The 14,576-nt window shown below is 39.0% G+C and overlaps 1 protein-coding gene across 1 annotated transcript in view; it reads right to left on the reverse strand.

The window, feature by feature from the left end:
* Positions 1-14,576, reverse strand: part of ctif (CBP80/20-dependent translation initiation factor) — a 65,118-nt gene that overhangs the window by 21,443 nt on the left and 29,099 nt on the right. The window contains exon 8 of the mRNA XM_074690344.1: positions 5,061-5,137. Within this exon, the coding sequence (XP_074546445.1) occupies positions 5,061-5,137 (77 nt within the window). The remainder of the gene's footprint in view (positions 1-5,060; positions 5,138-14,576) is intronic.

The following is a 14,576-nucleotide window of genomic DNA, read 5'->3' on the forward strand; positions in this document are numbered from 1 at the left end:
ATTGTAAGTTACTCAGTGATTCCTACCTCTAACAACCATCACCCATCAGCTCCAACTTCAGGAGCCACCAATGGGCAAAAATACTGAGACTAAATGTTTTTTTTTAAGTTTATGCAGGAGTTGTTTTGCATCAATACAAAGAAATGACCCTTGAAAGTGTCACCACCGAGGATCTGAAACCAAAACAACATAAAAGGATTGATTTAAGTCTATTCAGGAGTTTATGCTGGTAACATTTCTTTTTTTTAGTTGGTTTCTGGACACAGAGGATTTCTGATGATAACTTAAATCTCAGGGTGGGCCCCATTTCTTAACTCTTAAACATCTTAAGAACTCGATGACACTCTGAGGAAGTTATTCAAGGCCCAGGTTTGCTTTCTTGAAATTTTCAGCTTTATGTGTATGAGTGTGTGTGTGTGTGTGCTCAGAAGCACATAAAGTCTTAATGTGTATTGGTGTATTTATAGTCTTTTAGTGTGTGTGTGTGTGTGTTCATCTGGAAGATGTGTCGTCTGGCCGCTCTGAATCACTCTCTCTGGGAGCTTTGGAGAAAGTTCACCTTCTTACTGTCTTCTCCACCAAACAGCTGCCTCCATCCCTCTGCAGAAGCTCGCAGCATCTTTCCCTGTCACACATTCATCAGCCTGACATGTTTTTGATCACATGGTTTAACTTGGCTTCTCTGCCATCAGCATCTTTCAACGCCTGTCTTTTCTTCTCCGTAGTGAACTTTCAGAACTACCTAGCTGCTTAGAAGTGTTTAAACTTTTTAACCAACACCTCACCAAAGGCATAACAGATTACAGTTGAATGAGATGAATTGTGAAATCTCATTAAATACGACTTCAGAGGGAGGGATTTCATAATCTTCTGCAGACTGCTCAGCGTCTATCTCTCCCTCTGTCAGACACACGCTCATCTGATGATTAATTTGATCTCTACACTTGCTGTTAGTTTAGCCTCAGCTCTGATAAGCTCCTCGCCTGATCTGCTGCCGATGCAGAGAGGTGAAAGTGAGACAGTAATAAAATGTTAATCATATTTAATGACTGCGAGATCTGCGGTAGCTTGAGTGTTGCTTGGATTGACTGACCTGGGAGATGTTTGCAGTAAGGATAAATGATAGGGCTACTGGTGAAATCTCATCTGTGTGATGATTCATTACTTAGAGACAAAGTGATTGATCATGTGATCAAATGAAAAACCCGTAATTTTGTGGTTACAGTGAAGAATCTGGTAACATTTTGACTCCCGTTACCTTCACAATACCTTCCTGTTTCTAGTTTTACAAGTATAAAAAAAGGAGCCCTTCATCCTGGAAATACTGAGCCCCTTTCCATACTTGGGATCTTGAGGGGTTGTCACTAACCTGGCTGAGACTTGTCGCTGTCCCCCAGGGCCAGTGGGTAGAAGTACGGTTAACTGCTCTCGGCTGAACTGATCAATCACTCTACAAGCAGGAGAGGAAAGTGTGCCACAGTGCAGGTGAGTGGAAGGATGAGGAGACAGGACGGATGGAGAGTGGAGGAAAAGGGAAGAACAATTTGTAGGAAGAATGGCAATTTGTTTTTATAGAAAGCGTAAAGGAGGAACGAAAGAAAACAGAAGAAAGGCAAGAAAGCAAAAAAGGAAACAAAAAAAACAACTACAGGTTGGTAACTATGTCACTCAAACAACGTGCACAGAACAGGAAGTGATAACTAAAAAAGGTGAAATGAATTTGCAGATATGATCATGAGAGGAGGAAGGGTACTGATCATTGATCAGAGCTGTGGATGTGGATGGAGAACTCGTGGAACAACCATTGGCTGACCCAGACTAGCAAATCGATCGGCCCTGGGGACGAGAAGCCTGCAGGCTGGGCGCTCGATAACCCGTCCAGAGCTTTGAATGGACCACAACACACGGGTTTAATGGAATGTGGGACTGGTTTGGCTGCCTGACTGCACATTTGGATTGCTCTCAATGTTGTGCTTTAAAGGATATTAAAGATTTAGAATTAAGACTCAAAAGCCAGTAAGTGGTGAGCATATGGGCATACATAATTTGGAGGACACGATCATTTGCAAGTCGTTGCTGGAGGCTATGAGAATAAAGCAGACAGTTTCTTAGACGCAGAAGGAGGAGAGGTGGTTTAACTCAAGTGTAAAAAGCATGCAAACGCATCACATCTTAAGAGAGACAAAGATTGGGAGGGAACACACTCCCTCGGTATGCTGACGATGCATTTGTTTTTGTCACTCTTTGAACACAAAACATCTGCTAGTTTCATCTTTAAAGTTGCTTTCCCCCTAACATTTATACTTGTAAAGAGCTGCATTTGGACTATTAGGAGGAGAAGCGATCAGAACACTTACCTTTCTGTTTGGACAATCAAGCAAAAGCCTTTTAAAAGTCATGAAGGGACCAAAATATTACTCATGAAAACAAAGTCAAAGTAATGAAATCAATCTTTAACACTCAACAGCTTTTATGTATTCTAGAGTTGATATTTGAATACTCGTTTTTACATCTAGATACCTCAACCATGAGTCAAGTTTCTGCTTTAACAGGGAGTTTGAATGTACAAAAGCATATCAATAAAAAAACAGCAAATAAAGAGGAAGAAGTAGAAGAAGAAGGAGTGTATTAGCGCCTTCTTTGCCCTGTTCTGTTTTGAAGTGCAGAGCAGTAAGCAGCACATTCCAGTAAATCACAACTAATTTCAGCCCTGCTTGACGTGCATACTAAAGTAGAAACACATGCACTGCCTCCCCTTTCTTTTCCTTCCTGCCACGGCCAGCCTACACTTTTCCTTTATTCAATCTCACAGCCTTCTGTTCTCCACTTCTTCTTGCTTCTGCTTTGTTCAGCACAACACTCATCATGCTTAACACATTCAGTCCGGTTATCAATATTTAACTTCTTATTATAAAAAGTAATCTGTGTGCTTTTTATGAAAATGAATATTCATTGCCGTGTGTTCTGTCAGGAGACTGTAGATAACGCAGATAAGAGGATTAGCATATGTTTGGCAGACAAACACACGCAGTTAATGTATTTGATAAGCAAACATGCAAAGCTACATGAGGGACGGATGTGGATGCTGTTTCCTTTATCATGTAGCAACTCTTTGCTACGTAAACACACAAGTCACACTTTAATTCCATGCCTTTTATACTCTGTTTTGATGCAAAGTTGCTTGGCCACATTGGATTGTTGCAATAACCCTTTTACAACTAATGTACTTATTGTTGGTGACCTTCAAAAGGCTGTTTAACCATCACTTTTAAGCATTTTACCTTCACTTGTTAAAGATACACTGGATCTCTGAAGGAAACAGGTGCGTTCAGGTTTTCAATACTCTTTTTACACATGCCTCACACTCCGGCTACATATCCCAACATGTCCAGAGTGCAGTGCATGTATTTATCCATTTCCTGCCAGAATCCAAAGTAAAATCTTTGCAAGATGTTCCCAATATTATAACTTAAAAGAAGGGTTTTTTCAAGGCTTTACTCTGTCCTTCTGGTTCCCTTGTAGAAGCTTCATATGCACAAACACTGATGTTACAGAAGCCCCTTGTTTCAGCCACTACCTGCTTTGTTTTAGCTGCTGTCTCTTTAAGGCCTCTTGGTCCACAAACACCCTATCTTCTGATTGGCCAGCCCTCTGGAGGCCCTGTTAGGAGATCTTTGTGTGATTACCTCATCATTTCAGCAAGTCCCATGAAGTTCTTTTGAAGGGCTCATGCTATTTTTAGGATGGACTGTTTTGAGCAGTTTAAAGGCAGATTCAGGGTTTTCTACAACATGTAAATAAGTGGAGGTTGAAAATTTGCCCACATTTAGTGCTGACATCCAGCATTTTTACTCTATATCAATGTTTAAAAGTATTGGAAAGCAGAATACGGCTACTTTAAAATCTTTTTTCCAATTTTTTTTTTTTATCTCAAGCAACATCTCACAGCGCAATAGCAGGTTTTTCAAATTCAAATTCAGACTTTGACTGAAGTGTCTGCAGGGAATTCAAGCGGAAGCTATGCAAAAGTGCTCTCAGTTTTTTCAGTTTTTAGCCTCCAAAGATGCCAGATGCTTGTTGTTGCAAGCCATGCTTATGTGAAACATTATATTTAAAATGCCAGTGAAGAAAGGTCTTTCCTGGTGGAAGTTAAACTTTTTAGACACTACACTTCACTTCCTTATCACAAAAGCATACAGCACATACTTTAAAAATGCCCTCAAATTCAAAGCTAAACTCCGATCAATCTCCTGCTTACTTAGAAGAAAGAAAGAGGTTTTCTTGTAAAAGTTTCCACTCGTCAAACATAGATAATTTCTATGTAACCTGCTGTTGATGTAGCTTTATATTTTTCTTTCCTTTTACCAGACCTGAATCAAAATATAAAGCTCTGCTTTGAAACCAATATTGTCCTCCATTAGAAAAGAATAAGAAAAATGCTTTTGTTGAGTTGGTTCTGCTAAAATTTCCTCTTTTTTTGACCACAGATACAACCCAAATATTTTCTCTTTGCCTGTCTCTTAGCAACTGAAGAGCAGTTTTCCAGTGACATCAGGGCAGGGCGCGAGAGAACGAGGGAGAGATGTGTGTTTTTTTTCTCTTAAAGACCTGGTTTCAATGAAGTCAGAGTTGGGCAAAATTAGATTTTAGAGTATGTACACTTGGAGCATATGTGGCAGCACAAAAACTGAGTGTCAGAAAGGAGTTTCTGGATTGGGCGAGAGGTTAAATGATTGAGAACAAGTTGTCCTAATGAGAGAAAACCTGTTTATAAAGGGCAAAAACAGGCAACCAAATAGCTGGTGTGATTTTTTTTGAAGTGAACTGTTAAAGTCAAAAACCTTGAAAGTCTTTGCAGTGTGTTTTTCTCTTTTCTTCCCATCTGCAGTGAAGTGTGGAGCCTGCATTCCTGTCTTGACATTGCTTTGGCTAAGCAGAGATGTTAAGGCTGTAGCACTGGCTGTGCACTGACATCTGACATCAACAGTAAAAACATTCCCTCTCTCTGAGGTAGGTGTGTGCTTGTGTGTGTGTGTGTGTGTGTGTGTGTGTGTGGTTACCGTCGGTCGTTCCTCCTGCGTCGGAAGAGCTTTTTGGTGTGTGCGATCTCAGCCTCGTTAGGAAGGGGTGGGAAGACCTGAAGGAGGAGAGAATGAAACAGTATGAGACGACTGCTGGCAAAACCATCGACATGGATCATTTTGTGTAAGGTATTCATTTCTACAAAATTCAGATAAAGGTACAAAAAATTGTGGATTTTATAAAATACAATGAACGATGAAAGACTTTTTGTTTCAAAATGAAGAGATTGTATTGAAGGTTTTTTTTTGGCCTCTCAGCTTGTTTTGTTGCAGCTTTAGAGTTTATCACTGATGAGGTATTTACCAGGAGCAGAATTGTTTGATTACCCTCTCCAAATAAATGAGCAAAGTGGTAAAAACAGAAAAACACAATAAAGCAGTTTCACTTTTAAATTCAATGTTTCTTTTTTGCCCTTAGGCTGGCAGAGTTTGTCTGTGGTGGGGAAAAAACACCTGCTTTGGTTGTTTACATACTTTTTAACAGAAATACAGCTGCAGTGCTTGTATGTTAAAACTATTATCTTGTTACCTGACCGTATTAAAATACTTGATTCTCACTGGCCAACACCTCATCACACAGGGACTGATTGGCAACAACACTGCCGCTGGGATATTTAGATTTTGCAGAATTCTAGGTGTAATCAAAACACAGCTAATGACATAATTTGAACAAATTTCACATTGACGTTTTTGAATTCTCTCTTGTGTAACTTTCTAAACAAATTGTTCAGAGCAGTTTGATCAGGGAATAAAGCCATCACAGGTGTCGATTGCAGTCTAAACCTGCCCATGTTCAGCACCAAATGTATTCACTTAACATTTGCTTTTAAAATATGTCAAAATTATAACCCCCCTCTTTAAAACATCTTAAAGAGCCCTCCACAGAAGATTCTATCAGCACATGCAGTACCTCTCATAACTCAAGTCAGACCACCTTCCCAGGAGAGGACTGCAGTAATACAACAGCCAATGAGAATTCTAAATTCTGATTGGCCATTATCACTGACAGGTGTCGTGAGGGATATGGTAATCTTTGCATCTATAATAACCAAACTATTGCATTGTGTAAATGCAAGAAGTAAGTAATGCACATAACTTATTTGCTGATCCATATGAGGACCCTATGTAATGTATAAATTCACACACTAAGAATTCAGGTGCCTATTTTATTCACACATTATGTCAGCTCATGTGGCTGCTGTGTATGATTTCCGTCCTGTCAGTCTGCCATCTGTTAAACATCAGTCCTGTCAATCTAACACCATGTTTCCTCTTCACTCGGCATCAGTATAAGCTGCTGTTACCATGGTTACAGGTGGACCAGGACTGTGACTTTTATTCATACTGCAAGGGAAGTTGTTGTTGGGAGGGCTGAATGCATAAATATTGGTGAAATGTGCCTTTAGAGTTTGTGTGAGCGCCCTCATCAACCAGAGTTTGTTAGTGTAAGTGATGGTGAGAGATCAGGGGTACAGGTGTCTGCTGTGAAGATCTTTATCTTGATTGAAAGGCAGAAGAAAACACTGGCTACATCAACATGCAGTCAATATTCAGGTTAAGGTCAATACTCCGGTTTCTGAAACATTCAGAATAACCTGTTTAAATACGTGAGAAAACGGTTATTCATTTTTACAAGGTATCCTAATCAAAACAGCGACACACATCATCTCGACGCACAGAGAACGCCATTCCTACTTCTCCTTACTGTATCCATAGCAACAGCAGCAGCAACAACAACAACAGCAGCAGCACGGCGGACTTCCTGTACTCAAAAGACCAACACTGTGTCCGAAATCATTCCCTACTCCCTACTTACTTTATAGTGAATTAGATGTAGTGGACAATATAGTCCACTCAATGAGCTAAATTAAAACAACATTTTGGACACTACTCACTCACTCGCCAGCCGCTGACAGTGACATAATTACTCTTGCGTCGCTCATATATCACTTGGAATGTACAGTTATTATTTTTCTCAAACACTGCAAAACAGCATTGATTTCAGTGACAACCAATATTTTACTTAGCGTAATTTTCACAACAGTCGAATATAAGTATAACATTATCACACGTTATTTTTTTAAATAAATAAACCATATATTCGTGCCGCAACTTATGCTATGTCTGAGAATTACAAGGTCCAGTGAATGCATCGCCCGCAATTGAAGGTTCAGTGGCTAACTTCTGTGTTTGTTTATCTGCTCAAAGTTGTGAGAGTTAAACAGAGAGTTTAGTGTTATTCTATGACATTTTTTAATGTTGTTTTCTTGTTATCAGTAATCAGTAATCATGTTATCAGCCAGTCCTTCTGTTTGAACCGCAACGCATGATGGTATATATTGCTTCCATAGTGAGCATCGCTAATACACTGCTTTTCAAAATGCATTGTGGGATACACTGAGTAGACTATAAAGTGAATGACCATGCTAACTCAGATTTCGGACAGCACTACAAAATGGTGTATTCACTACATACTGCACAAATGGTTTTGGGCACACCCCAAGATTCCTTGTGAACAGAGCATGTGCAGAACACAAATTAATGTTCCTTTCAACGGGATATCTTGACAGGCATATAAAATATTCGAGTTTGAAAAGGAGTAACCCAGGGGTGATTTTCAGGTTTTTTGAAAACTGGAATATAAGCTTATAATATTCTGGTTTTCAAAAGGCTTCGTGGTGTTTACATGGCTGTGCACAACCGGGTTATTGCTAATATTCTAAACTAGAAAAGGGTTGCTTACTGCATGTAAACGCAGCCACTGATGAAACACTTTTGGTCACTCAAAATGTTGTCTAATGCTCAGTTAACAACATATTAGGGTGTAAAAAGGGATTTACTTTTGCACAACAACCTATTTGTTATTCACTGTCCTTATTTCAGTTTCCAGTGGAAGAATTTGCAAGAAGTTGTGGTTGATTTTGCGCAAAAGAAAAACTGTTTTTCTCATTGAAGCTTGCACTTACAGTAGGAGAAGACAGAGGAAGAGGAAGAAACAGCTGTGAGATCTTAAGCAGTAGGAAGAGTAATAAGCTGTTTTCTTAGTCCAAAGGGACAGCACACGTGTGCATTTACACAATAAATACTCTCCACTACTAGGGTAACATTTCTTCTTCTATGATCTCTCTTTTTCAGCAAAAAATGCACTGATCACCCAGTCTTTCAGAAAAACATGCTGTAGATACTCAAATGAGTCTAAAAGAGAGTTTGATATTTGACACTGCAGCTACTTCTCTCCAAAAGAGGCTGCTGGGAGATCGCTGGATTTTTATCGAATCCAGATGTGAGAGGCAGAGTTTGTGTTTTTGTGTGTGTGTGTGTGTGTGTGTGTGTGTGTGTGTGTGTGTGTGTGTGTGTGTGTGTGTGTGTGTGTGTGTGTGTGTTTGAGGGGAATTGTGCCACTACATGGCACAGTAATATGCACATTCAAACTGTATGTAAGTACAAAGGTTTACCCTAGTACTTTGCAAAGACTTCACATTAAGCTTTATAACTACATTTTTTCCAGACTTCTTGCCACTTGAGCGATCTGACGGGGAGGAAAAAGTAGGCGGGGAGGAAGAAAAAAAAGGAAAACAAGGAGCTGTTGCATGTTTAGCTACTGTAGTTTTCCTCTAGGATATCATTAGCTGTAATTCTGCCCTCAAATGGTAACCAGATGACAGGGAGCTCAAACACACACATTCACAGAGGAATCTGAAGCTCACTGCACAATTCTACAAAACCCTTGAAGTAGTTCTCTTTCCCGTATTTTCATGTAGTTTTCAGATCTAAAAAATGTCATTTTTTATCTTTTAAATTAATTTACAAAAACAACCCTTTTAGAAAGCAGCGGTGTATTTCAGAAAGCTGCCGACCCACACTGTTTCCAGACTGCATCAGACAGAAACCAAGAGAGATGGAGGGAGGAAGTGAGAAATGTGGAGTTGTCTCTGTGGCTGCAAAGGAGAGCTCTCTCTGTGTGTGCGCATGTTAATGTGTGTGTGAGAATATGCTATCTGCAGGTAGCAGCCAGTGCGGGGAAGATCAAAGGGAGGCGTGTGCTGTCCTGGTCCCCAGCCAGAGGACCTCTCACCTCGTGGCAGGCAGCGCGAGCCCTGTGGACGTGACAGGGATGGCGAGGGAGGTTGTGTAAGTGGGAGAGACTGAGAGGAAGCAGAGATAGACGGAGGGAGATTTTCTATCTATGGTTTTGTTTAGATTTGCATGTTCGCAGGCCAAGTGCAGATTAGAAGAGTCAAAACTTCAGGGACAGATGTAGCTGGGTTTGAGTTTTTTCTTGATACATTTGAAAATGCAAAGCTGAGCACAACAGACAAGAGACTTAACCCCATGATTTTTAGTGCTGCGGATATGGCAATGAGAACTTAAAATGTGCACACTGTACAGCAGTTTACAACACCATGGCAGGATGTTATAAGTTAACATTTATCACAGCTACAATCATTTTATCCTCCATCTCTATGATCAAAAGGTAAACGCTAGAATTAGTACATTAATGCTACAAAGTAATTTACTACTAACGTGCGCTTTCACACATATTGGATTGGCCTTCAGCCTGCAGGATTCTATACAGATTAATGATGACATAGAAGTTATGGGAGCAAAAAATAAAAAGTGATATTGATGTTTTCTCATAATAGAGGACAGTTTTGACAGCAACTCATGTAAGGTTTGAGGAAACACAAAAAAGGAAGAATCTTCACGTGCCCTTTTTTCAGGTTTCAATGAGGGGCTGATGACTTATGACTTCATGTTTGAGATGGTTTACTCTGTGAAAAAGTTTACTGTGAAAAAGTTTACCATCCAGGTTTTTAGTGAGGAGAACGGGTCCTCTTCAAACATTATGCAGAAGAACCAGCAGCCATGATTTCGAAAAAGAATGACAAATTTTGATTCATTTAATAAACACAGGACAGTTTTCCAGTTTTACACCAAGTCATTTTGCTAAAATTGACTTAAATATTTTGAAAATTTTCCTGGATAGGTTTATTTATTTATTTCACTTTTTTAGCAGTTAACTACTTTTTTTTTATGGTTTTGTTTTGTTTGATTTGTTAGTAGGGATAGGTACCTTTCACATTTAAAACAATACCGATGCCCAGTACCTGACAATCGGTATCAGTACTCAACGGTACCAATTTTTGGCCCTTTTTTTGAGTTTAAATGGGAAAAAAATTCATTTTGTTTATTATTCATATATATAGAGTCTGAGTCTGTCAATCCTTTCCGTGTCCGGACCGGGTGAGGTTCCCTGTGTTGAGTCGAATTAAGCCGCAGGCTCCACTCCTGGTGGTGCCCTTCCGTCAATTCCTGTAAGTTTCAGCTTCATATATATATATATATATATATATAAATGTCAGTTTACATATTTATTCTTCAATATGTAACCTTGCAATACTGTGTTCATGTTCAGCATGGAAAATCCCCTTCTCTTCCAGTTCGTCACAGTCACAAGGATAAGGATAGGTTTAGGTTTAAGTGTTGAGGTACCTAAACATAGTACCTTTTGATTTTATGGTACCCTAACATTTAAAATTAGAATACATTTTTTATAAATTAATGAACAAATATCCTTATTATCAACATCTGATTAGTCTTTTCAATAAAACAAGGAGTTGAGGTGATGATTAGAGATGCAACAATTTGTTTCTGGTACTGGGTATCAGTCCAATACGGACTCTAAAGGCTAGATTGGATATTGACAGAAAAGGGTCAATGTACTGGGTAGATCCATTGGGCTCATGACTTGAAATTAAGAAAGCAAAGTTGGAAGGTGTCAATCAGTATTGGTATCGGACAGTAAAAAAAACCAAGTTACTGGTTACTGGATACTTTTTGGGCTTTGACTAAAACCTAAGTGTTTTAATTATTTTGCCAGTCAAAAATTTTCTTCTCTAGCTTGGTATGTCAGTACTGGCTGTTAGTTTAATTATTCATGACTGACATATGAAATAATAAGTAAGCACGAGAAAAAGAAAAAAAACCTTCTTAGTTAAAGAAAAATATTAGCAATAAAACCAAACTGCTGTTGAGTTTATTTTAGATATAACTGATGAAGGTGTATGTCCCTGTGCTTTGTTCTTGGGTGCGTATGTTTGCCTTAAGAGGAAACTGACATACCCTTATGCATTCCAGGAAGAAATCATAGGTCACGAGGAGAGGCTACCTGTGAAACTAAAGAGAGGATGTGTCCGCCTAAAAACACTCTTGTAGCCACGTAGCCTCTGAGTTACAAGGTCATCATTTACCCCTGGATCTTTTAGAGGTTTGACTTGACTTGACTTGCACTCGGTAGCATCTGACTTTTTTTTTCTAATTCACCAAGGGTTTTGTCAGAAAGGTCACTGACCTGCGTCAGACCCCATTGTCGATCCATTCATAACAATAACGTTGCCTGAGTGTGAAAGGGGTATGAGTAACAAAGCAGGAAAGTGCGGAAATGAGAAAAGCGCAAAGGGATGGAAATGTGGAGAATAGAAACGAAGAAGAACGATTATAGAACTTTCTCTGCAAGAGAACAGAAAGTGAAGTGCCAAGTCTTCCTGTCTCTTCTAGCAAGTAACAATTCTGGTATGATGCTCATTCAGTCAGGGCCATTGTTTCCCTCTGCTTATTTATGTTGCAAGGGCCCTCGGCCAAAAGCAATAAATTTAAAACTGCCCCAGGGGTGGCATAACAGGACAGGCTGTTGAGTGCTGAGAGGAGAGGGTGAGCGAGCATGACAACCAGAGACTGTAAATAAAAGATAGTAGGTATGTAAAATACTCAGGGCGAAGAATAAATGCATCGCCTGAAATAACTTTTTTTTTTTTTTGCACACTTACCAAGTCCATATGAATAATGTAAGGCTGTCGTTTCTCATACCATCTATACATTAGCTTAGGCTTTATGCTCTTCGTGTGGTGGATGGCAAATGTAAAATAAAACATTGAATTCATGCTTAGAAACAGCCAAATGCAGTAACAAATTCTTTCACAATTCAACACAGAAAACTCTATAAACATATTTCTTTTACCTTATCTTGTAAAGCTTGTGTAAATGTTTTTAATATTTGCAAAGTGTAACAAAATAATGATATGGTGCGCTGCAACTGATCATTCCTTTATCTGGTCTGAATAAAGGTCTAAAGAGACTCTAAGGGCCTGTGTCCATTAGCAGCATTCTTTAAGCCGAGGGGAACTGTTTTCAGAACAAACCAAAGCAGTTTGGCATTCCAGTGCTCAGCTTCAGCAGCCGTTTTTTTTTTTTTTTTTCCCTTGTTGGGCTTTTAATCTTTCAGAAATAGTTTAAATTTTGGAACGGTGTCTCACTTGTCTCCATTTTTTTTTCTTATAGCATTATGCTAAATGTTTTTTGTCTTTATCCCATCTATTTTTAAAAGTGTTTCTGGTATCACATTTTATCTCATTTACAGAAAAGCATTATTCATCTGTCAATAAGAAAAAGCTTGAATTCCAACATCTGATATACCATCTTTTCAATAAAACGAGGTGGCAAACCATCAAATTCTTTTTCTTTTTTTTTTTCTCAAATCAACATTTTGCATCCCAACTTTGCAAAATAGGAGTTGTTTATTCTTGGAAAAGTCATGGCTGATCAACAAGCAGTCATCGATATCAGTTTGCTAAGTAGGTTTTTCTTTCTCTTTTTTTTTTTTGCTATTGTTATTGTTTGTATATTTTGGTGATAAAATGTAGCACTTTTAGTTTACGATGTTTTTAACTTTGATTAAAACCACATTCATCAATGTCACTTCTTCCTCACCGACCAATCACAATGAAGAAGGGGCAGCACTTGCTAGCATTTTCTCATGGGGACTGTTTCCAGCACAGGGCTGATGTTAATGCAGGACATGATCTCTGTCTATTGTTTCCTTTTAAAACTTCTCTAAATAGATGCCAAATGTACAAAGCAATTTGAAACAAACACAACAGTGGGGGTGAAAAGCAACTTATTACATTAAGCAAAGGTACTACAATTTTGTGGATTTTTCTTGGACCTTTACCTGCATGAAGCCAATAGCTAAAGTCTACCATCTGCCAGGTTCATCCATCTCAGGCCGATAGCTCATTAGCAAAACATGACCACAATCTGATTTTCATCAATACAGCCCCGAAAAATGGACAACTTACGACAAATTCATTTCACAGCAGGCTGGGACTGGATGCACAGGGGCCGTCTACAAAGTGCAATACTGAATAGTGCAGCAGATAGTGGACACAGGCCCTTCAAATAAGGTCCCAATGAATAATGAGTCTTTACTGTAATTCAAATTAATCAATTGATATCTGAGAATAACTAAAACAAGTGCTGATGGGTTTGCCACAGATGAAATGTAATCACTGTTTTAACCTTTAGTTTATTATTTTTGGTCCAGTCTGTAACATTTTTATTCTGTCTTGTATGATTGAGCTATTACACAATTGGCTTCTATTGCATAACGGTTTTTATGGATACCAAGCAGTTTTAGTTTTAGTTTTTCTTATTTTTGTTTTGTTGTGTGCACCCAGGAAGACTAGCAACCACCTTGTGGAAGCTGAGAGGTTCAAATAAAGAATAATACAAAGAATTATAAAAATTAATTCAGAAGCAGCACTGGGGCTGTAGTTATAAAATTTAACATTAAATAACCAGAGAAAGTTAGATTAAGCAATCACAAACTGTCTCTCCGTCTCGCCTCAGAAATAAAGTTAAGTTGAAAGCTGTCACAGTTTGTTTTCCTGTTAAATGCCTTCGCTAAAGGACACAGCTCTTTGTTACATGTTCCCCACTTTCAGCCTTTGATTACTCTGCAGCTGATGCCTGCCAGCAGTGCCAAAAGCAGAGATTTAAAGCTGCCGCAGTCAGGTATGCTGGCTGATCAGTGATAAGAGGCAAAGATTTGAGGTCTCGACATCTGTGTCTCATTTAATAAGCAATCTGAGGCTCAGGCCACAGCAGAGCGCGGACAGAAAGACAGGTACATCAAAGACCGTGGAGGTCTAGCTACGGGAGGAGATAGAGCCATTGTGGGATCAAAGTGTCAAAGGGAAAAACGCCTGTAGTACCCTATAGAAATGCAATCATCAACAAGCGGGTTTCACATGTTTACCGCTCTTTCCAAGCTGTGGCACTGAGGGATGAAAATACTTCAATCAAAAGTGCTCTCTATGTTACATGACTTTGACAGTCACCTCATCTTCTCAGCAGGATGGAGCCTGGTGCTCTGTGTGTGGAGATATGTGTGTGTGGCGTTTTCATTATGCTAGCAAAGAGCAGCTAATTAATGACCCTGTTCCTGAGAGGAAATTCTACCTGCTCCTTTCCATTTACTGCCAATGCTCCTTAAAAACATAGCTGCTTTAACAGCAATTCTATTATTGTAAATTGACAATATCACTACCAGTTATATTTTAACTATGAATACGTGTTCGATCATATAAGAGGAGAGAAAACGAAGCAGGCATAAATCAAATTTTCCGTTGTTGCCTCTTTAGAATATGAGTTTCATTA

The sequence above is a fragment of the Halichoeres trimaculatus genome, unplaced genomic scaffold (genome assembly GCF_033239565.1).
Source record: "Halichoeres trimaculatus isolate MK-OKI-2021-1 unplaced genomic scaffold, fHalTri1.1 fHalTri1_scaffold_16, whole genome shotgun sequence".
In the NCBI taxonomy this organism is placed as follows: domain Eukaryota; kingdom Metazoa; phylum Chordata; class Actinopteri; order Labriformes; family Labridae; genus Halichoeres; species Halichoeres trimaculatus.